The 22,107-nt window shown below is 42.5% G+C and overlaps 2 protein-coding genes and 24 non-coding genes across 26 annotated transcripts; 24 read left to right on the top strand and 2 right to left on the bottom strand.

Moving 5' to 3' along the window:
- Nucleotides 1-735: 735 nt before the first annotated feature.
- On the bottom strand, nucleotides 736-3,922 carry LOC118786880 (RB-associated KRAB zinc finger protein-like). Its single transcript, XM_036542227.1, has 4 exons — nucleotides 3,803-3,922; nucleotides 3,100-3,181; nucleotides 1,892-2,868; nucleotides 736-744 (listed from the first exon to the last, which is right to left on the bottom strand). Exons 1-4 carry the CDS (start codon nucleotides 3,920-3,922, stop codon nucleotides 736-738), a joined length of 1,188 nt encoding a protein of 395 aa, XP_036398120.1.
- Nucleotides 3,923-5,638: 1,716 nt separating this feature from the next.
- Nucleotides 5,639-5,710, top strand: trnaa-ugc. Its single transcript has one exon. It is a non-coding gene; the product is annotated as a tRNA-Ala (tRNA).
- A 762-nt stretch (nucleotides 5,711-6,472) lies between these two features.
- Nucleotides 6,473-6,544, top strand: trnaa-ugc. The gene has a single exon. It is a non-coding gene; the product is annotated as a tRNA-Ala (tRNA).
- A 287-nt stretch (nucleotides 6,545-6,831) lies between these two features.
- On the top strand, nucleotides 6,832-6,903 carry trnaa-ugc. Its single transcript has one exon. It is a non-coding gene; the product is annotated as a tRNA-Ala (tRNA).
- A 507-nt stretch (nucleotides 6,904-7,410) lies between these two features.
- On the top strand, nucleotides 7,411-7,482 carry trnaa-ugc. The gene has a single exon. It is a non-coding gene; the product is annotated as a tRNA-Ala (tRNA).
- Nucleotides 7,483-7,897: 415 nt separating this feature from the next.
- trnaa-cgc lies at nucleotides 7,898-7,969 on the top strand. Its single transcript has one exon. It is a non-coding gene; the product is annotated as a tRNA-Ala (tRNA).
- A 284-nt stretch (nucleotides 7,970-8,253) lies between these two features.
- Nucleotides 8,254-8,325, top strand: trnaa-ugc. The gene has a single exon. It is a non-coding gene; the product is annotated as a tRNA-Ala (tRNA).
- Nucleotides 8,326-8,740: 415 nt separating this feature from the next.
- trnaa-cgc lies at nucleotides 8,741-8,812 on the top strand. The gene has a single exon. It is a non-coding gene; the product is annotated as a tRNA-Ala (tRNA).
- A 284-nt stretch (nucleotides 8,813-9,096) lies between these two features.
- trnaa-ugc lies at nucleotides 9,097-9,168 on the top strand. The gene has a single exon. It is a non-coding gene; the product is annotated as a tRNA-Ala (tRNA).
- A 287-nt stretch (nucleotides 9,169-9,455) lies between these two features.
- Nucleotides 9,456-9,527, top strand: trnaa-ugc. Its single transcript has one exon. It is a non-coding gene; the product is annotated as a tRNA-Ala (tRNA).
- Nucleotides 9,528-10,034: 507 nt separating this feature from the next.
- trnaa-ugc lies at nucleotides 10,035-10,106 on the top strand. Its single transcript has one exon. It is a non-coding gene; the product is annotated as a tRNA-Ala (tRNA).
- A 415-nt stretch (nucleotides 10,107-10,521) lies between these two features.
- On the top strand, nucleotides 10,522-10,593 carry trnaa-cgc. The gene has a single exon. It is a non-coding gene; the product is annotated as a tRNA-Ala (tRNA).
- Nucleotides 10,594-10,877: 284 nt separating this feature from the next.
- On the top strand, nucleotides 10,878-10,949 carry trnaa-ugc. Its single transcript has one exon. It is a non-coding gene; the product is annotated as a tRNA-Ala (tRNA).
- Nucleotides 10,950-11,364: 415 nt separating this feature from the next.
- trnaa-cgc lies at nucleotides 11,365-11,436 on the top strand. Its single transcript has one exon. It is a non-coding gene; the product is annotated as a tRNA-Ala (tRNA).
- Nucleotides 11,437-11,720: 284 nt separating this feature from the next.
- Nucleotides 11,721-11,792, top strand: trnaa-ugc. The gene has a single exon. It is a non-coding gene; the product is annotated as a tRNA-Ala (tRNA).
- A 287-nt stretch (nucleotides 11,793-12,079) lies between these two features.
- trnaa-ugc lies at nucleotides 12,080-12,151 on the top strand. Its single transcript has one exon. It is a non-coding gene; the product is annotated as a tRNA-Ala (tRNA).
- Nucleotides 12,152-12,658: 507 nt separating this feature from the next.
- On the top strand, nucleotides 12,659-12,730 carry trnaa-ugc. Its single transcript has one exon. It is a non-coding gene; the product is annotated as a tRNA-Ala (tRNA).
- Nucleotides 12,731-13,145: 415 nt separating this feature from the next.
- trnaa-cgc lies at nucleotides 13,146-13,217 on the top strand. The gene has a single exon. It is a non-coding gene; the product is annotated as a tRNA-Ala (tRNA).
- A 284-nt stretch (nucleotides 13,218-13,501) lies between these two features.
- trnaa-ugc lies at nucleotides 13,502-13,573 on the top strand. Its single transcript has one exon. It is a non-coding gene; the product is annotated as a tRNA-Ala (tRNA).
- A 287-nt stretch (nucleotides 13,574-13,860) lies between these two features.
- trnaa-ugc lies at nucleotides 13,861-13,932 on the top strand. The gene has a single exon. It is a non-coding gene; the product is annotated as a tRNA-Ala (tRNA).
- A 415-nt stretch (nucleotides 13,933-14,347) lies between these two features.
- On the top strand, nucleotides 14,348-14,419 carry trnaa-cgc. The gene has a single exon. It is a non-coding gene; the product is annotated as a tRNA-Ala (tRNA).
- A 281-nt stretch (nucleotides 14,420-14,700) lies between these two features.
- trnaa-ugc lies at nucleotides 14,701-14,772 on the top strand. The gene has a single exon. It is a non-coding gene; the product is annotated as a tRNA-Ala (tRNA).
- A 507-nt stretch (nucleotides 14,773-15,279) lies between these two features.
- trnaa-ugc lies at nucleotides 15,280-15,351 on the top strand. Its single transcript has one exon. It is a non-coding gene; the product is annotated as a tRNA-Ala (tRNA).
- Nucleotides 15,352-15,765: 414 nt separating this feature from the next.
- On the top strand, nucleotides 15,766-15,837 carry trnaa-cgc. The gene has a single exon. It is a non-coding gene; the product is annotated as a tRNA-Ala (tRNA).
- Nucleotides 15,838-16,602: 765 nt separating this feature from the next.
- Nucleotides 16,603-16,674, top strand: trnaa-cgc. The gene has a single exon. It is a non-coding gene; the product is annotated as a tRNA-Ala (tRNA).
- Nucleotides 16,675-17,902: 1,228 nt separating this feature from the next.
- On the bottom strand, nucleotides 17,903-21,005 carry LOC118787014 (60S ribosomal protein L11-like). The gene is made up of 6 exons (XM_036542399.1): nucleotides 20,951-21,005; nucleotides 19,805-19,955; nucleotides 19,347-19,453; nucleotides 18,796-18,927; nucleotides 18,334-18,444; nucleotides 17,903-17,984 (listed from the first exon to the last, which is right to left on the bottom strand). Exons 1-6 carry the CDS (start codon nucleotides 20,966-20,968, stop codon nucleotides 17,955-17,957), a joined length of 549 nt encoding a protein of 182 aa, XP_036398292.1. The 5' UTR covers nucleotides 20,969-21,005; the 3' UTR covers nucleotides 17,903-17,954.
- Nucleotides 21,006-22,107: the final 1,102 nt, after the last annotated feature.

Here is a 22,107-nt window from a genome sequence, read left to right as displayed (position 1 = left end):
CTGGATGATATTGTCACAGATTCCTGGGGGCTAGATATGGTCAAAATGTCTGGTATCACAACATATAATGCTGCTAACAACCACAAGGCTTTTGCTGACTACACCTGGATACCCTGTTTTGGCCACAAACTGCATTTGTCAGTCAACAAAGCCATAGACATCGATCGTGTGGCAAGCTGTCTGTCCCGAATCCGCAAGACTGTCTCTGGCTTCTCAAGATCTAATAAGATGTCAAGACTGCTGGAAGACAAACAAAAATCTTTAAAGCTGCCACAACATACACTAATTCACGATGAGGCCACCCGATGGGGTTCCACCTATGATGGCGGAACGATTTTGTGAGCAGCAGCAAGCTGTCTCTGCTGTTCTGGCTGAGGACAGAAAGAAGTGACTCCTGATGCCCAGAGACACAGACATGACAACTTTGGAAACAGTGAGGGATGTCTTGGCTCCACTCAGTGATTTCACAGATGCCCTAAGTGGAGAGAAAGAAACAACTCTCTCATCAGTCCTGCCACTCATGTGGAAGATAAGAGCCTGCCTGAAAGATGACAGAGGTGACAGTCCACTGGCACTGGAAATGAAGCCGAGAACCAGAGAAGACTTTGAAAAGAGCTGAGATGAGCACGATCTTGACACAAAACATCTCCACTTTCCTAAATCCAAGACTTAAGAGTACTTTGGTTACTATGGAAGAGGAAGTTAAGAGGGAACTGCTCCTAAAGGCTGAGACGGTTAAGCTTCCTAGGGAGCACAGTCAGGAGCAACGAGAAGACTCAGAGGACAACAGAGAAGCAGCTGCTGCAGCAAAGAGAAAAAGAAGTGATCTAAAAAGTTTGCTCTGCAGTATCAACTCAGAAAATAAGGGGGCAGATAGTTCTGGAACAAGGCAACATTCTTCCACACCCACAACACCCATAGATAAACTAAATGGTGAGATCACTGACTATAAACCGTTAAAAGACATTAGCCCTGCAGAGGACCCCCTGACCTGGGGGAGTCAACATGAGGCACCCCTGCCCATCCTGGCTCACTCTGCAAAACAGTATCTGTGCATTCCAGCATCAAGCTGTGCATCTGAATGCATCTTCAGCACATCTGGAAATATTTGCAGTCCTAGGCATTCTAGACTGAGTGAGGAAAATATAGACACCCTTGTTTTCTTGGCCAAAAATCTAAACAAGGCAAAGGGACAAAAATGAAAACGAAAACAGTGAACACATGAACAGTTTGAGATTATGCTGCTATTTTAGTTAACACAGAATATTGTCATTTTACCTTGAATGCCATTACTTTATTTATTGTTCTCATTGTTCTAAAAAGTTTGTGTTTTGACTGAAAACGTTGTCCAGGTTTGAAATAAAGCACAATAATGACATTTGAGAGTGTTTCCCCTTTTTTAGGCAAAGTATCGAAAAGTATTGAACTTCATGACTTGGTATCGGTATCAAATAAAAAAAAAACATTGGTATCCTGATAACACTAATATGGACACAATAGTAAACAGCTCAAAATATTTTTTTTTAATAATAAACAAAATATATGCACATGCCTTTGTAATACAAATTACAAAACACAAAATTCAAAGCAGAAATTATAACTGAGTCTTGTTCGAACCCTAGACTGACCCTTACCTCTGAACCTATACACCACCTCAACACAGGTAAACACCCATCAAATATGCAGGCTGTACACTAAAGCTCTTCAATCAAGAGGAATCCTGCATTGCATAATAGACAAGTAAAATGTAAAATGTTACAAGGCTCTGGGTGAAATCCATTATGTGGCATTAACTACTTTGTATTACATGAGCTAGCTGATGATTTCTGAAAAGACATTTCTGATCAAAGCTTTCCCTGCAATTAGGAAATGAACAAATGAATTTTCTCACTCGGGTATGTATTTTCTGATGAACTTTAAGATTATCAAGCCGACCAAAACACTTCCCACACTCCATACAACCATACGGTCTTTCCCCAGTGTGAGACCTCTGGTGATGGATGAGATTATTCAATTGTTTGTAACAATTCCCACAGTGTGCACACCTGTATGGCCTTTCTCCAGTGTGAACCCTTTGATGTGAACTCAGGTGATGTTTTAGGAAAAATGCCTTTCCACATGTTTCACAGCTAAAACGCTTTTCTCTGTTCTGTCTGCTTTGGTGAGCTGTGAGGTTGTGCCGACTAGAGAATTTCCTCCTACTCTGCGTGCAGCTGAGCAATTTGTCACCTGTGTGACCTTGCAGGTGCATTTTCAGTGAAACATTCCGGATGAACCTTTTCCCACAATACGTACAACTGAGCGGTCTCTCTTTCACGCGAAGCATCTCAGATCTGGTCTCACTCAGAGCTGGGTGGGGGCTCTTTCCTGAGGATGCCTGGCATTGATGGCTATCCTGCAGCATCAAACACTCCACTCTCACAGAGCAAGGCTTCACAAGCTGAAGAACATCCTGCATGGTACCTGTGTTAACACCGTATTCACCTTGTGTTGTTGCATTCCCATGGTTATCTCTACATAGCCCCTGATGTGGGGTTACTGTCCCTGATTCACCCTCTTCAGGGCATATCAGCTGGAAGCCAGCCTCCTCTCTGAAAGGAACAGAACCTGAGAGACCAGTCTCGGTGCTTAAGGGTACAGAATCTGAGAGGGGACTGTCCGGAAATGTTTCGCACTCTCCTCGAACCGTCAGAGCCTCTGCAGGGTGAGAGAAATCGGAGCCATCATCGTTATCGCCGTCCCCGTGAATTACGATGGTTTCTACTTGACCAAGCTGCTTGGAGTCTTCTGCAGAGGTGGACTGAGCTTCTGTAGATGTGTCCTGATTCAGGCTGGAGCCCCATTCCACTGCGGTGGGCTCATCAGCTTCTGTTGATAAAGACAACAGAAATTATATGCATGTTATAGTTAACTACACTAAATGACAACAAACACTATTACTATGATTAACCACAACATTGACCATCATATTTTTATATTAGAATGAAATCAGCTGAGAGCCACATTGTCCCCTGCAGGATCAATTAAGATGTTTGCGAGTCCTTTCTTGTAGCAGTAATGCATGTTATACATTATTTAATAAAATCTCCTTCAACTTACTCTCGCCTTCACCCCCCCACTCCTCTTCCAGTCTCTCCGTTTTGATGAGTGCTTCAGACCAGGCCTCCTTCTGCTCAGTAGACTGTAAAAGAGGAGAGGGGTGACGGGTGAACCCAAGCACTGTCACTGTGGACAGCCAACGTTTTACCAGCCCTTTAAGTATTCTGCCAGAAGACCCTCTTGATCTGAAGACGGATGAAAAATATTTCTTGAAATTAGCCTGATACATTCTGACCTTAATCTCAGTTTAAGTAAATCTTAAAAAGAACATTTTACATTGTGGATAATTAAAACAGCAGAATATTCCAGGGTCATTCAGTCTCATGAGTTAGATTTTGAGCCCCAAAGAGTGATTTGAGGTCAATGGCTAAGATTGGTTAATGACTGGTTTGTTATGTGATTTCCTTAAGTCCTCTTCCTCACTCACCTGAACATCTGAAACACTACCACCTAAAGCAATTTCTTCTGTCATAAACTGAAACCTGAACCCCTCTTTTTCTACACTAGTCTTGTTGCCAGATGTAAATCTACATATGAAATCCTGCTTAACTTCCTGTAAACTTTATGTCCAAATTCATCTAAAAGAAGGTAAAGAGACAGTATTTCGAACAGAAAAAGCACACAAATGAACTTTCTGCCACAGCACTAACTGAATCAGGCAACAGTAAACGATCAGAAACTAATATGAGGAAAGAGATCGAACCTCTTCCCCCACAAGGGCCGAACCACTGAAGTTCTCCTCCTCCACGGTCAAACAGTTTTTTGTTCCAGAGGCATTCTCACTCGGTCCAGCACTGGTCTGTCTGTGTCCATGGTCTACCATAAGCTGGCTCTCTAAAACCTGTAATTTCCTTTTAAGACTTTCATTCTCTTCGTGGCTGCGATGTATTTCCAACTGCAAAACGGCAGAACCATCCTCAATGATTTTGCCTATTTCGGTGACAGCATCTTTCGTCAACGCATCTAATATAGACTGTAACTGTTTCTGAAAATCAATGCTGAAATAAGTCATTTTACTCATCAAACTATTTAGCTACTTAGCAAACGTTAAACCACGTTTTTTACAATAGAAAGAAAGCCAATTTGGTACAAAGAAATATTTCCGTCTTCACACGTTTTCAATTTTATAAATATCTGACCAAAGGTGCTTGTCCATGTCCCAAGATCATGCTCAACCGTTCCAAAGCGTGCTACTTTACAGATTTACTCAAATGCACTTGTTTGAGCTTGACTACAGACCACCATCAACTGAGTCAATCAACGTGGAAATAAAAACAATGAGAAGTACTTCCGGGTTACGATTTTTTTTTTTTTTTTTTGGCGATTCGTCAAAATAAAAGTTATTTAGACAAGAGGTATGACACGTTTTACAGCGCAGACAGTAATACGACAAAATGCACTAATCAAGGTGTTTGGCAGTGGAGATATCGAAAACATGAATAATTTAGTTTGAATCAAGGGGACAGGACACATGGATAAATTGGCAATTGCTTTATTTATTGGGGAATTATTGGGCATTGGGCATTATTCAACACCAGCAGATCTATAGACTACTCACACACACGTGTGTGTGTGTCACATGTGAAACAAAACTGAAATATAAATTCGTTAAAAAATCAACCATGCAAAGTTCTGAAAACAAAGAAATAGAATTAAAAAGTCAAAGTGGGAGCTTGCGTGCTGGTCATTACGACGTGTCGATGAGTTTAACTGCGGCAAAATAAAGTGCATAATCATGAAAAAAATTTAAACCGCCTTCTAAAACATTATGAAGAGTATGAATTGAGACTTCAGTATGTTACCCCACTTTGAAATCAAAACAATTTGAATACACTGACCAGATAACCAGAACCACGTAATAAATAAGAAAATTAAATCACTTTGGCTGTAAAATTACAAAAAAAATGTCTTTTTTATTGTGAAATGCACTTTGTTTAAAAAATTGTGGGCAGTATTAAGATCAACAGAAAATATGTTATCAATCATTGTCAGTCAATGACTCGAGTTATGAGAAAGATGAGGTCATGGGTTCAATCCCCAGCATCTCCAAAGTTCCACCATTTGCGAGGCAAACTCCAACATTTGCGAGGCATTCTCTCAGACACAAGCGGCTCATATCGGGTGGGGAATGATTTCTAAATTCAGTGTAAAAGCAGACCTGCATTCATTCTTGCAGAGATGTGGTGCATAGCTTATGATCCGGACAACCTTGCATTTGGGAGAATATGTTAAAATTACCCTTAGATCAGGGGTGTCCAAACCTCTCCTGGAGGGCCACTTGTCCTGCATATTTTAGATCTCTCCCTGTTCCAACACAGCTGATTCAAATGATCCCCTCATTATGAACTCCTGAAGCAGCTGAATAACAAGCTGATCATTTGAATCAGCTGTGTTGGAGCAGGGAGAGATCGAAAACATGCAGGACAAGTGGCCCTCCAGGAGAGGTTTGGACACCCCTGCCTTAGATAGTATTGAATGTCCTTTACTTGTTAGACAGACGTTCTTCTGGAAAGTCCCAAAAGCACCACCTACTTCCACTGGGGATGTAGCTCAGTGGTAGAGCGCATGCTTTGCATGTATGAGGTCCTGGGTTCAATCCCCAGCATCTCCAAAGCATCTTTTCAGCCCTTCTACCCAGCTCTGACAATACGCTTCTGATTGCACTAACCTAGAAACAGCATATTACATGTACGCTGAGAAAAAGTTGAAAGAATACATGCAGTCCCTTTGTCGTGTGTAATCAAACACCACAAATGCCAAATATTTTTCATTTCAACACTGCCACAGTGTAGCGCTTCCTCACAACTACACTGTCAAATGACAATCAAATCCTTTGCATGCAACAACCTCATTAGGGACCAAACAGTAAGACTTGCAACTGCTTTAATATTCTCACAAAGTAGATTAACGTTAACAGACGAGTGCAATACACATATCTTCAACTATTGTGTCTCAAACTCTTTCACATCGCTTTGATTGTACCACAAATATGATCACAACTCTTCAGATCAATCCAGAAGCACTGTGGGGATGTAGCTCAGTGGTAGAGCGCATGCTTCGCATGTATGAAGTCCTGGGTTCAATCTCCAACATGCCTTTTCAACGTGTCTTGGCCAGTCAGATTCCATAGCTCCACCATTTGCGAGGCATTCTCTCAGACGGCTCATATCAGGTGGAAAATGATTTCTGAATTCAGTGTAAAAGCAGGTCTATATTATTCGTTCTTGCAGAGATGTGGTGCATAGCTTATGATCAGGACAACCTTGCATTTGGGAAAATATGTTAAAATTACCTGTTAAATGGTATTGAATGTCCTTTACTTGTTAGACAGACGTTCTTCTGGAAAGTCCCAAAAGCACCACCTACTTCCACTGGGGATGTAGCTCAGTGGTAGAGCGCATGCTTTGCATGTATGAGGTCCTGGGTTCAATCCCCAGCATCTCCAACATGCCTTTTCAGCATTTCTTGGCCAATCAGATACCATAGTTCCACCATTTGCGAGGCATTCTCTCAGAGACAAGCAGCTCATATCGGGTGGGGAATGATTTCTGAATTCAGTGTAAAAGCAGTCCTACATTTGTTCTTGCAGAGATGTGGTGCATAGCTTATGATCAGGACAACCTTCAATTTGGGAGAATATGTTAAAATTACCCCTTAGATAGTATTGAATGTCCTTTACTTGTTAGACAGACGTTCTTCTGGAAAGTCCCAAAAGCACCACCTACTTACACTGGGGATGTAGCTCAGTGGTAGAGCGCATGCTTTGCATGTATGAGGTCCTGGGTTCAATCCCCAGCATCTCCAAAATGCCTTTTCAACAATTCTTGGCCAGTCAGATACCATAGCTCCACCATTTGCGAGGCATTCTCTCAGACACAAGCGGCTCATATCGGGTGGGGAATGATTTCTAAATTCAGTGTAAAAGCAGACCTGCATTCATTCTTGCAGAGATGTGGTGCATAGCTTATGATCCGGACAACCTTGCATTTGGGAGAATATGTTAAAATTACCCTTAGATCAGGGGTGTCCAAACCTCTCCTGGAGGGCCACTTGTCCTGCATATTTTAGATCTCTCCCTGTTCCAACACAGCTGATTCAAATGATCCCCTCATTATGAACTCCTGAAGCAGCTGAATAACAAGCTGATCATTTGAATCAGCTGTGTTGGAGCAGGGAGAGATCGAAAACATGCAGGACAAGTGGCCCTCCAGGAGAGGTTTGGACACCCCTGCCTTAGATAGTATTGAATGTCCTTTACTTGTTAGACAGACGTTCTTCTGGAAAGTCCCAAAAGCACCACCTACTTCCACTGGGGATGTAGCTCAGTGGTAGAGCGCATGCTTTGCATGTATGAGGTCCTGGGTTCAATCCCCAGCATCTCCAAAGCATCTTTTCAGCCCTTCTACCCAGCTCTGACAATACGCTTCTGATTGCACTAACCTAGAAACAGCATATTACATGTACGCTGAGAAAAAGTTGAAAGAATACATGCACTCCCTTTGTCGTGTGTAATCAAACACCACAAATGCCAAATATTTTTCATTTCAACACTGCCACAGTGTAGCGCTTCCTCACAACTACACTGTCAAATGACAATCAAATCCTTTGCATGCAACAACCTCATTAGGGACCAAACAGTAAGACTTGCAACTGCTTTAATATTCTCACAAAGTAGATTAACGTTAACAGACGAGTGCAATACACATATCTTCAACTATTGTGTCTCAAACTCTTTCACATCGCTTTGATTGTACCACAAATATGATCACAACTCTTCAGATCAATCCAGAAGCACTGTGGGGATGTAGCTCAGTGGTAGAGCGCATGCTTCGCATGTATGAAGTCCTGGGTTCAATCCCCAGCATCTCCAACATGCCTTTTCAACGTGTCTTGGCCAGTCAGATTCCATAGCTCCACCATTTGCGAGGCATTCTCTCAGACGGCTCATATCAGGTGGAAAATGATTTCTGAATTCAGTGTAAAAGCAGGTCTATATTATTCGTTCTTGCAGAGATGTGGTGCATAGCTTATGATCAGGACAACCTTGCATTTGGGAAAATATGTTAAAATTACCTGTTAAATGGTATTCAATGTCCTTTACTTGTTAGACAGACGTTCTTCTGGAAAGTCCCAAAAGCACCACCTACTTCCACTGGGGATGTAGCTCAGTGGTAGAGCGCATGCTTTGCATGTATGAGGTCCTGGGTTCAATCCCCAGCATCTCCAAAGCATCTTTTCAGCCCTTCTACCCAGCTCTGACAATACGCTTCTGATTGCACTAACCTAGAAACAGCATATTACATGTACGCTGAGAAAAAGTTGAAAGAATACATGCACTCCCTTTGTCGTGTGTAATCAAACACCACAAATGCCAAATATTTTTCATTTCAACACTGCCACAGTGTAGCGCTTCCTCACAACTACACTGTCAAATGACAATCAAATCCTTTGCATGCAACAACCTCATTAGGGACCAAACAGTAAGACTTGCAACTGCTTTAATATTCTCACAAAGTAGATTAACGTTAACAGACGAGTGCAATACACATATCTTCAACTATTGTGTCTCAAACTCTTTCACATCGCTTTGATTGTACCACAAATATGATCACAACTCTTCAGATCAATCCAGAAGCACTGTGGGGATGTAGCTCAGTGGTAGAGCGCATGCTTCGCATGTATGAAGTCCTGGGTTCAATCCCCAGCATCTCCAACATGCCTTTTCAACGTGTCTTGGCCAGTCAGATTCCATAGTTCCACCATTTGCGAGGCATTCTCTCAGACGGCTCATATCAGGTGGAAAATGATTTCTGAATTCAGTGTAAAAGCAGGTCTATATTATTCGTTCTTGCAGAGATGTGGTGCATAGCTTATGATCAGGACAACCTTGCATTTGGGAAAATATGTTAAAATTACCTGTTAAATGGTATTCAATGTCCTTTACTTGTTAGACAGACGTTCTTCTGGAAAGTCCCAAAAGCACCACCTACTTCCCCTGGGGATGTAGCTCAGTGGTAGAGCGCATGCTTTGCATGTATGAGGTCCTGGGTTCAATCCCCAGCATCTCCAACATGCCTTTTCAGCATTTCTTGGCCAATCAGATACCATAGTTCCACCATTTGCGAGGCATTCTCTCAGAGACAAGCAGCTCATATCGGGTGGGGAATGATTTCTGAATTCAGTGTAAAAGCAGTCCTACATTTGTTCTTGCAGAGATGTGGTGCATAGCTTATGATCAGGACAACCTTCAATTTGGGAGAATATGTTAAAATTACCCCTTAGATAGTATTGAATGTCCTTTACTTGTTAGACAGACGTTCTTCTGGAAAGTCCCAAAAGCACCACCTACTTACACTGGGGATGTAGCTCAGTGGTAGAGCGCATGCTTTGCATGTATGAGGTCCTGGGTTCAATCCCCAGCATCTCCAAAATGCCTTTTCAACAATTCTTGGCCAGTCAGATACCATAGCTCCACCATTTGCGAGGCATTCTCTCAGACACAAGCGGCTCATATCGGGTGGGGAATGATTTCTAAATTCAGTGTAAAAGCAGACCTGCATTCATTCTTGCAGAGATGTGGTGCATAGCTTATGATCCGGACAACCTTGCATTTGGGAGAATATGTTAAAATTACCCTTAGATCAGGGGTGTCCAAACCTCTCCTGGAGGGCCACTTGTCCTGCATATTTTAGATCTCTCCCTGTTCCAACACAGCTGATTCAAATGATCCCCTCATTATGAACTCCTGAAGCAGCTGAATAACAAGCTGATCATTTGAATCAGCTGTGTTGGAGCAGGGAGAGATCGAAAACATGCAGGACAAGTGGCCCTCCAGGAGAGGTTTGGACACCCCTGCCTTAGATAGTATTGAATGTCCTTTACTTGTTAGACAGACGTTCTTCTGGAAAGTCCCAAAAGCACCACCTACTTCCACTGGGGATGTAGCTCAGTGGTAGAGCGCATGCTTTGCATGTATGAGGTCCTGGGTTCAATCCCCAGCATCTCCAAAGCATCTTTTCAGCCCTTCTACCCAGCTCTGACAATACGCTTCTGATTGCACTAACCTAGAAACAGCATATTACATGTACGCTGAGAAAAAGTTGAAAGAATACATGCACTCCCTTTGTCGTGTGTAATCAAACACCACAAATGCCAAATATTTTTCATTTCAACACTGCCACAGTGTAGCGCTTCCTCACAACTACACTGTCAAATGACAATCAAATCCTTTGCATGCAACAACCTCATTAGGGACCAAACAGTAAGACTTGCAACTGCTTTAATATTCTCACAAAGTAGATTAACGTTAACAGACGAGTGCAATACACATATCTTCAACTATTGTGTCTCAAACTCTTTCACATCGCTTTGATTGTACCACAAATATGATCACAACTCTTCAGATCAATCCAGAAGCACTGTGGGGATGTAGCTCAGTGGTAGAGCGCATGCTTCGCATGTATGAAGTCCTGGGTTCAATCCCCAGCATCTCCAACATGCCTTTTCAACGTGTCTTGGCCAGTCAGATTCCATAGCTCCACCATTTGCGAGGCATTCTCTCAGACGGCTCATATCAGGTGGAAAATGATTTCTGAATTCAGTGTAAAAGCAGGTCTATATTATTCGTTCTTGCAGAGATGTGGTGCATAGCTTATGATCAGGACAACCTTGCATTTGGGAAAATATGTTAAAATTACCTGTTAAATGGTATTCAATGTCCTTTACTTGTTAGACAGACGTTCTTCTGGAAAGTCCCAAAAGCACCACCTACTTCCACTGGGGATGTAGCTCAGTGGTAGAGCGCATGCTTTGCATGTATGAGGTCCTGGGTTCAATCCCCAGCATCTCCAAAGCATCTTTTCAGCCCTTCTACCCAGCTCTGACAATACGCTTCTGATTGCACTAACCTAGAAACAGCATATTACATGTACGCTGAGAAAAAGTTGAAAGAATACATGCACTCCCTTTGTCGTGTGTAATCAAACACCACAAATGCCAAATATTTTTCATTTCAACACTGCCACAGTGTAGCGCTTCCTCACAACTACACTGTCAAATGACAATCAAATCCTTTGCATGCAACAACCTCATTAGGGACCAAACAGTAAGACTTGCAACTGCTTTAATATTCTCACAAAGTAGATTAACGTTAACAGACGAGTGCAATACACATATCTTCAACTATTGTGTCTCAAACTCTTTCACATCGCTTTGATTGTACCACAAATATGATCACAACTCTTCAGATCAATCCAGAAGCACTGTGGGGATGTAGCTCAGTGGTAGAGCGCATGCTTCGCATGTATGAAGTCCTGGGTTCAATCCCCAGCATCTCCAACATGCCTTTTCAACGTGTCTTGGCCAGTCAGATTCCATAGTTCCACCATTTGCGAGGCATTCTCTCAGACGGCTCATATCAGGTGGAAAATGATTTCTGAATTCAGTGTAAAAGCAGGTCTATATTATTCGTTCTTGCAGAGATGTGGTGCATAGCTTATGATCAGGACAACCTTGCATTTGGGAAAATATGTTAAAATTACCTGTTAAATGGTATTCAATGTCCTTTACTTGTTAGACAGACGTTCTTCTGGAAAGTCCCAAAAGCACCACCTACTTCCCCTGGGGATGTAGCTCAGTGGTAGAGCGCATGCTTTGCATGTATGAGGTCCTGGGTTCAATCCCCAGCATCTCCAACATGCCTTTTCAGCATTTCTTGGCCAATCAGATACCATAGTTCCACCATTTGCGAGGCATTCTCTCAGAGACAAGCAGCTCATATCGGGTGGGGAATGATTTCTGAATTCAGTGTAAAAGCAGTCCTACATTTGTTCTTGCAGAGATGTGGTGCATAGCTTATGATCAGGACAACCTTCAATTTGGGAGAATATGTTAAAATTACCCCTTAGATAGTATTGAATGTCCTTTACTTGTTAGACAGACGTTCTTCTGGAAAGTCCCAAAAGCACCACCTACTTACACTGGGGATGTAGCTCAGTGGTAGAGCGCATGCTTTGCATGTATGAGGTCCTGGGTTCAATCCCCAGCATCTCCAAAATGCCTTTTCAACAATTCTTGGCCAGTCAGATACCATAGCTCCACCATTTGCGAGGCATTCTCTCAGACACAAGCGGCTCATATCGGGTGGGGAATGATTTCTAAATTCAGTGTAAAAGCAGACCTGCATTCATTCTTGCAGAGATGTGGTGCATAGCTTATGATCCGGACAACCTTGCATTTGGGAGAATATGTTAAAATTACCCTTAGATCAGGGGTGTCCAAACCTCTCCTGGAGGGCCACTTGTCCTGCATATTTTAGATCTCTCCCTGTTCCAACACAGCTGATTCAAATGATCCCCTCATTATGAACTCCTGAAGCAGCTGAATAACAAGCTGATCATTTGAATCAGCTGTGTTGGAGCAGGGAGAGATCGAAAACATGCAGGACAAGTGGCCCTCCAGGAGAGGTTTGGACACCCCTGCCTTAGATAGTATTGAATGTCCTTTACTTGTTAGACAGACGTTCTTCTGGAAAGTCCCAAAAGCACCACCTACTTCCACTGGGGATGTAGCTCAGTGGTAGAGCGCATGCTTTGCATGTATGAGGTCCTGGGTTCAATCCCCAGCATCTCCAAAGCATCTTTTCAGCCCTTCTACCCAGCTCTGACAATACGCTTCTGATTGCACTAACCTAGAAACAGCATATTACATGTACGCTGAGAAAAAGTTGAAAGAATACATGCAGTCCCTTTGTCGTGTGTAATCAAACACCACAAATGCCAAATATTTTTCATTTCAACACTGCCACAGTGTAGCGCTTCCTCACAACTACACTGTCAAATGACAATCAAATCCTTTGCATGCAACAACCTCATTAGGGACCAAACAGTAAGACTTGCAACTGCTTTAATATTCTCACAAAGTAGATTAACGTTAACAGACGAGTGCAATACACATATCTTCAACTATTGTGTCTCAAACTCTTTCACATCGCTTTGATTGTACCACAAATATGATCACAACTCTTCAGATCAATCCAGAAGCACTGTGGGGATGTAGCTCAGTGGTAGAGCGCATGCTTCGCATGTATGAAGTCCTGGGTTCAATCCCCAGCATCTCCAACATGCCTTTTCAACGTGTCTTGGCCAGTCAGATTCCATAGCTCCACCATTTGCGAGGCATTCTCTCAGACGGCTCATATCAGGTGGAAAATGATTTCTGAATTCAGTGTAAAAGCAGGTCTATATTATTCGTTCTTGCAGAGATGTGGTGCATAGCTTATGATCAGGACAACCTTGCATTTGGGAAAATATGTTAAAATTACCTGTTAAATGGTATTCAATGTCCTTTACTTGTTAGACAGACGTTCTTCTGGAAAGTCCCAAAAGCACCACCTACTTCCACTGGGGATGTAGCTCAGTGGTAGAGCGCATGCTTTGCATGTATGAGGTCCTGGGTTCAATCCCCAGCATCTCCAACATGCCTTTTCAGCATTTCTTGGCCAATCAGATACCATAGTTCCACCATTTGCGAGGCATTCTCTCAGAGACAAGCAGCTCATATCGGGTGGGGAATGATTTCTGAATTCAGTGTAAAAGCAGTCCTACATTTGTTCTTGCAGAGATGTGGTGCATAGCTTATGATCAGGACAACCTTCAATTTGGGAGAATATGTTAAAATTACCCCTTAGATAGTATTGAATGTCCTTTACTTGTTAGACAGACGTTCTTCTGGAAAGTCCCAAAAGCACCACCAACTTCCACTGGGGATGTAGCTCAGTGGTAGAGCGCATGCTTTGCATGTATGAGGTCCTGGGTTCAATCCCCAGCATCTCCATAGCATCTTTTCAGCCCTTCTACCCAGCTCTGACAATACGTTTCTGATTACGGCAATCTAGAAACTGCATATTACATGTATGCTGAGAAAAAGTTGAAACAATACATGCAGTCCCTTTGTCGTGTGTAATCAAACACCACAAATGCCAAATATTTTTCATTTCAACACTGCCACAGTCTAGCGCTTCCTCACAACTACACTGTCAAATGACAATCAAATCCTTTGCATGCAACAACCTCATTAGGGACAAAACAGTAAGAGTTGCAACTGCTTAAATATTCTCACAAAGTAGATTACCGTTAACAGACGAGTGCAATACACATATCTTCAACTATTGTGTCTCAAACTCTTACACATCGCTTTGATTGTACCACAAATATGATCACAACTCTTCAGATCAATCCAGAAGCACTGTGGGGATGTAGCTCAGTGGTAGAGCGCATGCTTCGCATGTATGAAGTCCTGGGTTCAATCCCCAGCATCTCCAACACACCTTTTCAACGTGTCTTGGCCAGTCAGATACCATAGCTCCACCATTTGCGAGGCATTCTCTCAGACGGCTCATATCAGGTGGGAAATGATTTCTGAATTCAGTGTAAAAGCAGGCCTACATTCGTTCTTGCAGAGATGTGGTGCATAGCTTATGATCAGGACAACCTTGCATTTGGGAGAATATGTTAAAATTACCCGTTAGATAGTATTGAATGTCCTTTACTTGTTAGACAGACGTTCTTCTGGAAAGTCCCAAAAGCACCACCTACTTCCACTGGGGATGTAGCTCAGTGGTAGAGCGCATGCTTTGCATGTATGAGGTCCTGGGTTCAATCCCCAGCATCTCCAAAATGCCTTTTCAACAATTCTTGGCCAGTCAGATACCATAGCTCCACCATTTGCGAGGCATTCTCTCAGACACAAGCGGCTCATATCGGGTGGGGAATGATTTCTAAATTCAGTGTAAAAGCAGACCTGCATTCATTCTTGCAGAGATGTGGTGCATAGCTTATGATCCGGACAACCTTGCATTTGGGAGAATATGTTAAAATTACCCTTAGATCAGGGGTGTCCAAACCTCTCCTGGAGGGCCACTTGTCCTGCATATTTTAGATCTCTCCCTGTTCCAACACAGCTGATTCAAATGATCCCCTCATTATGAACTCCTGAAGCAGCTGAATAACAAGCTGATCATTTGAATCAGCTGTGTTGGAGCAGGGAGAGATCGAAAACATGCAGGACAAGTGGCCCTCCAGGAGAGGTTTGGACACCCCTGCCTTAGATAGTATTGAATGTCCTTTACTTGTTAGACAGACGTTCTTCTGGAAAGTCCCAAAAGCACCACCTACTTCCACTGGGGATGTAGCTCAGTGGTAGAGCGCATGCTTTGCATGTATGAGGTCCTGGGTTCAATCCCCAGCATCTCCAAAGCATCTTTTCAGCCCTTCTACCCAGCTCTGACAATACGCTTCTGATTGCACTAACCTAGAAACAGCATATTACATGTACGCTGAGAAAAAGTTGAAAGAATACATGCACTCCCTTTGTCGTGTGTAATCAAACACCACAAATGCCAAATATTTTTCATTTCAACACTGCCACAGTGTAGCGCTTCCTCACAACTACACTGTCAAATGACAATCAAATCCTTTGCATGCAACAACCTCATTAGGGACAAAACAGTAAGAGTTGCAACTGCTTAAATATTCTCACAAAGTAGATTACCGTTAACAGACGAGTGCAATACACATATCTTCAACTATTGTGTCTCAAACTCTTACACATCGCTTTGATTGTACCACAAATATGATCACAACTCTTATATATGTCAGGAAGCACTGTGGGGATGTAGCTCAGTGGTAGAGCACATGCTTCGCATGTATGAAGTCCTGGGTTCAATCCCCAGCATCTCCAAAGTACCTTTTCAGCATTTCTTGGCCAATCAGATTCCATAGTTCCACCATTTGCAAGGCATTCTCTCAGACACAAGCGGCTCATATCGGGTGGGAAATGATTTCTGAATTCAGTGTAAAAGCAGGCCTACATTCGTTCTTGCAGAGATGTGGTGCATAGCTTATGATCAGGACAACCTTGCATTTGGGAGAATATGTTAAAATTACCCGTTAGATAGTATTGAATGTCCTTTACTTGTTAGACAGACGTTCTTCTGGAAAGTCCCAAAAGCACCACCTACTTCCACTGGGGATGTAGTTCAGTGGTAGAGCGCATGCTTTGCATGTATGAGGTCCTGGGTTCAATCTCTAAAGCATCTTTTCAGCCCTTCTACCCAGCTCTGACAATACGCTTCTGATTGCACTAACCTAGAAACAGCATATTACATGTACGCTGAGAAAAAGTTGAAAGAATACATGCACTCCCTTTGTCGTGTGTAATCAAACACCACAAATGCCAAATATTTTTCATTTCAACACTGCCACAGTCTAGCGCTTCCTCACAACTACACTGTCAAATGACAATCAAATCCTTTGCATGCAACAACCTCATTAGGGACCAAACAGTAAGACTTGCAACTGCTTTAATATTCTCACAAAGTAGAGTACCGTTAACAGACGAGTGCAATACACATATCTTCAACTATTGTGTCTCAAACTCTTTCACATCGCTTTGATTGTACCACAAATATGATCACAACTCTTCAGATCAATCCAGAAGCACTGTGGGGATGTAGCTCAGTGGTAGAGCGCATGCTTCGCATGTATGAAGTCCTGGGTTCAATCCCCAGCATCTCCACCATACCTTTTCAACGTGTCTTAGCCAGTCAGATACCATAGCTCCACCATTTGCGAGGCATTCTCTCAGACACAAGCGGCTCATATCGGGTGGGAAATGATTTCTAAATTCAGTGTAAAAGCAGACCTGCATTCATTCTTGCAGAGATGTGGTGCATAGCTTATGATCAGGACAACCTTGGGGTTCAATCCCCAGCATCTCCAAAGGGTTTTTTTTTCAGCCATTTTATTGTCACTAGCACAATGCTGACTCCACATCGGGTAGATGGGCCTCAATCAAGAAACTACTCTGCCACTCCAGAAACACACCACCCCCTCCCATCACAGGGCGTTGCCACATACTGTACTGCATATAGATGTAATGTGAAACAAAACGGTTTCTCATTGAAAATCAAATGTTTCACTTGAATATAGCTATCATTTACAGTAAAGTCAGAGGATCCTTTCCACAACACTAATATTGTGTTTGGAGGTGTTCATGCCATCAACAATAATGTAATTTTTCAGAATCAAAAATTTTGTCAGTTATTTCAGTGTAAATCCAAATTCTTGACATTTGTAATGATGGTTTCAGACCTTTCAATTCAATTAACTGGTAGAGCTGCCATGTTAGATGATCAGTAAATAATTTACATTATCTGTCTCGTGTATACATGCTGTTAGCTGGTTTTCCCTCAGCTGGTTTATTGTAAGGAGTACTTTCATCCTCCCATTCACCACGCTCTATGGTAAATAACATGGAAACAGCTAAGTAAATTCAATCCAACATCGCATTTTTCAGAAACACTGGAATAAAAAAAAAAAAAATCAAGCTGCATATAGTCAATGAAAAGCAGGACAATGAGATCTGGATCATTCGTCCAGTCAAGTTTTGAAAAACCAGTCTCTCAAGCATGCTAACTGCCTTAGTGAAGGGGATGACATAAAATGAGCAAAACAGTGACGCCTGTGAGGAATTGAGCAGTTTGTCAAACCCAGCAGTCACGCTTATTCCGTTCAGGTGGCACTCAATATGGTAGCACTACGAGCTTTTAAGCTGAAGGGACTCAGATCAGGGGTGGATAAATAACCCCAACAGCCAGCAGGCCTCCCAGGTTCCGTGGACTTGACACAGAAATGAGAATACATCCAACTCAATAATTCCCCCTCCTCCCTCCCCTCACCCACCCCACAAAGGGACTCCTTAGTTTGGTCATATCCATTCAGTCACTTGCACACAATTTCAGGCTTTTTACACTTTTATTTATACATATTTTTACAAACAATTTCAAAAATGCCCTATTACTTTCCAGGGAGGATGATGCCATCGAACTGAAAAAAAGATGAGTGGAAAAAAAACAATTAGAAACAATTTTTCTTCATACTAATTGGAAGCATAACAGATCACAAGATCACTACATGCAGTTTTCCAAACATTCCATCAAAACCCAGCATGACATTACTTATAAGAGCCAAATGAGTCAGGAATCTTGTCCCCTTTTTAAACGCACATGGCTTCTACTGTTCAGTTTACGCTGAAAGTCTAGTAAACACTAGAGCAAAATGCATTCAATCAACGAGCACTGTGGCGCACAGTACGTGACCCCGTTGGTGCTGGTTCCGCAAGTCCCAAAACAGAACCCTACGCTCTGTGCCACAGAACCTGGCCTAGTACACACACCTTCTGCTGGAACCAGCGCATGGCCTCCTCCTTGCGGATCCTGTGCCGGAACCCAATGCGACCCGTTTTCTGTTTCTTATCTGCGATACTGAAACCGGGTCGGCCCAAGACCTGACGCAGAGGAAGACACAGGGGGAGATGATTAGAGGGAGAGAGACAAAGCAGCTGGAGACCAAGTGGTAAACGCCACCATGAACCCACCTGGTGATATTCACACAGCACAACGTGAATGAGAACATATGCTCACGTTCATACCATTTTCTTCCCTCATTCAAGATTGGAGATGTTGCCCTGATCTGACCGCAAATTAGAATATCATGCAACACGGCTATAGGCCTCCCCTAAACACCGTTTATGTCTACAGAGCAGATCTTGTCCAGGGTGCCCCACACACACTTCAGCACCTTTCAGCAGTGCGTCCAACACATATCAGTGCGTTTGAATGTGAGTGCAGCTGCTCACCACATAGAAGTCGAGGCCATAGATGCCAATGCTGGGATCGTACTTGATCCCCAGGTCAATGTGCTCCTGGATACCAAAGCCAAAGTTGCCGGTGTCTGAGAAGTTGTTCTTCCTCAACTCGTATTCCCGCACCTGCAAAGTGAACAGGCAAGAGACACCTATCATAGCAGACAAACACTTCTTTTATGTACACTCCAGCAGACTGTACATCACCCCCATGCACACTCCCATCACTTTGATACATAGTCCTGCAGACTCAACATACTCTCCTATACCCCTATTTTACAGACAGCTCAACACTGCATATATAGTGACAATAGAGTGGAGAAGACTAACAAACAAGTGGAATGCTATTATTATGAGTTCCTAACTCTGGGTAAGAGTGGTGATACCATGGCATTGGCAGTGTGATGCCATGTGTGCACTGAGGCTATAGTGCTGGTGCCATGATGCCACGCTGTACCCACAGTGATATCAAAGCATTAAGTGTGCATGTACAGGAATCATCTCAGAGAACAAAGAATTCCTGTTATTCCTATCCACAGCCTCACCTTCAGTCCCTTCTCCAGGATCTCATCAGCCTTGGCACCCCGGACAGTGCAGTGCACAGCGATCTTCTCATTCCTGCGGATCCCGAAGGACCTCACAGTGTAGCGCGCTGGGAGAGGGGGAGGTTCAATATACAGGAACCCACATTCCATTAAACTGCATGACATTGTTCCAGTGTTGCCAGGTGAATTTCTCCCTCTAAACTATCAGCCAGCTGAGTGTGACTGATGCTGCATCAAGGTCCGGTCTCTTTTGAATTAGGGTAGACATCCATCAATGCTCATGGACACACCCCATAATCATTCACATTATGCAATTATGCAACACAAATACAGGGGTTATCACATATTGTTTTGCTAGCCTTGTGACAATTAGAAAAAAGGGGAAACTGTGCGTGGCAGAGAGTGAAATAAATTTTTCAGGCAGCAGTGATGAGAGATTGGGGGCACAGAGCACTCACCTTTGGAGAAGACAGGTGTCTGGCCGGTGAGCTGCTCCAGCACCTTGGCGGCCCGGGTCAGCCGATCTCCGCTCTCACCCACGCAGATGTTCAGGCACAGCTTGCGGATACGCAGCTCCCGCATGGGGTTGTCCTTCTTCTCGCCCTGATCCTGAGACCACAGACACAGCTACTCTCTCAGGACTGCCCATGCCACGCCAACATCATGTGTAAACATCGCACACGCAAAGGAATCACACCGGTCTCAACATTTCCCATCACTTAAAAGACCAAAGGGAAGACTAAGAGTTGATTGTAAACAGTGATGGTAACATTGTGATTTCAACATGTCTTTAAAAACCTGCCATTTATGCATTCCTCTGAAATAACCGATCAAACAAAAAATCCCAAGGTCCCTCACTTCAAAGACAATACTCAAGAGTCCATACAGAAAGTGCAGTTTGCTCTAGTACAGGTCATTTCCCAGGACAGTTATCATCAAGTTCATGGCTTGCAAAGTTTTTTCTGCATTTAACTTCTTTAGCAAACATGTGTGACTTCTTACTTTTTTCCATTTCGAATGTTTCTACAATTATCGAGCTACTGAAAATTCACATATGCAGTTGACCAGGTATTTTAGAGCAGACCTACAGACTACACAAGAAACAAAGTAACGTTTTAGGAGTAGACGGGTATCCAGACAGAAATTGACGGGTTAACGTACATCTTCCAGGTGGATTGTCACTGAAAGACAATTACAATTTATAATCAATCATAATTGCTAGCAACAGGTCTGGCTAGCTAGACAGCCACCACTACTACGCTGTATATGGATAAAATGACATGCTGTCAGAAAGCCTAAACGCCTCTGATTCTGACTCTTCATAATGTGCAGTATGTAAACACTATATATTCCATTCAGGCACGACAGAGGAACACAGTACTGGGAAATCACTAGACTACCTGTGAGAGTAGTTTGCCAGCTATGGCTATACTTCATAATCGCAACACAATTTAACACCGAACTTATCACAAGAGTTGACACCAAGGATTCGTCGCAACGTACATCAGAAACGTCTACTACCCAGGCACCATTTTAAACCTCGATGGTTATAGATTGAAAGTGTACTCAGACCCAAACCCGTGATTCTACGGAAATCAACTCACCGCCATTTTGGGTTGCATAGAAGAGAACGTACCACTTCCGGCGTGGATATTTATATGGCAGTGTCACCTTTGCAATGTTCTAAAGGCAGCAAGATGTTAAGAAAAATGTTCCCGGTACGAAGTTCGCAGCGTCTCAAAATTTCAGTATCCTGCACTTTTTTAAAAAGCGTAATTAATTAAATCAAACAATCGTACAATAAATATTCATGTAGTTGACAATTAAATAGACCCCCCTCCTAAAAACTCTCGTGATTTTGGTTGGTTCCAGTCCCCTTTAGAAACTTGTAAATTGTTCCATTTATAAATATTAAACACACATACACAACCAAATTTATTTCAGTGTAGTGACCTTCACAGCAAGAATTGTCAGAGTGCTTAAGAAGATGTGTTTTCAAGAAATTACAATTTTTAAACCCGGCGGGTTTAGCCACGTGGAGTGGCAGCCATTTTTAACTGACGTTAAGAATTAGTCAAGAGAGAGATTGAATTAATAGGAAGATCAACCACATAGTGTGGTTATGAAACTTTTTTCATTGTATTGGTTTAATCATATGGAAAGGCTCGCTGTTTACAAATAGTCTTTTGCAAATTATAATTTGAAGCTTTTTCTTTGTTGTCTTTGCTCGGAGATACTGTCTTGTGTTTGATTTTACAAGGTTATTTTCTGTCTGAGCAATATTTGTTTTGTCTTTTGCTAAAATACAGACTCTTATCCTTTCTGAAGAAGAAATAATAATTAAAAGGTACTAGCACATTATTACTCAATAATCAAAAAATGGATAAAAAATGAATGAATGAATGACAATGAATGGAAAAAAGTGCTATTACACAATGCAATGACTGGTAACTGTATGGTAAACAGTATGAACTGTACTGCAGAGCATAAATAAGTGATAGTGAGTGATGGCATGATAGAGAACATTCAGACAAATGTGACCAAGGTGAAAGAACAGCCTGAGAAATACTAACAGAACAGTAAGACAACTACAAATACCTAATGACAGATAGACTATGCAAAAGCACAGGCCATAATGATAATCCTGCAATGGTAACTATGAAGTAGTTACCACAGCGAGAGCTGCAGCATGGATGCCTCCTGTTAATGAACCTGTTCTCATGTCAAGGTTCCATTGTAAGGAAGCAACATACACCACTGT

This window comes from Megalops cyprinoides, chromosome 12 (genome assembly GCF_013368585.1).
Source record: "Megalops cyprinoides isolate fMegCyp1 chromosome 12, fMegCyp1.pri, whole genome shotgun sequence".
Classification (NCBI taxonomy): Eukaryota; Metazoa; Chordata; class Actinopteri; order Elopiformes; family Megalopidae; genus Megalops; species Megalops cyprinoides.
This window is presented reverse-complemented; position numbering and strand designations above follow the sequence as displayed.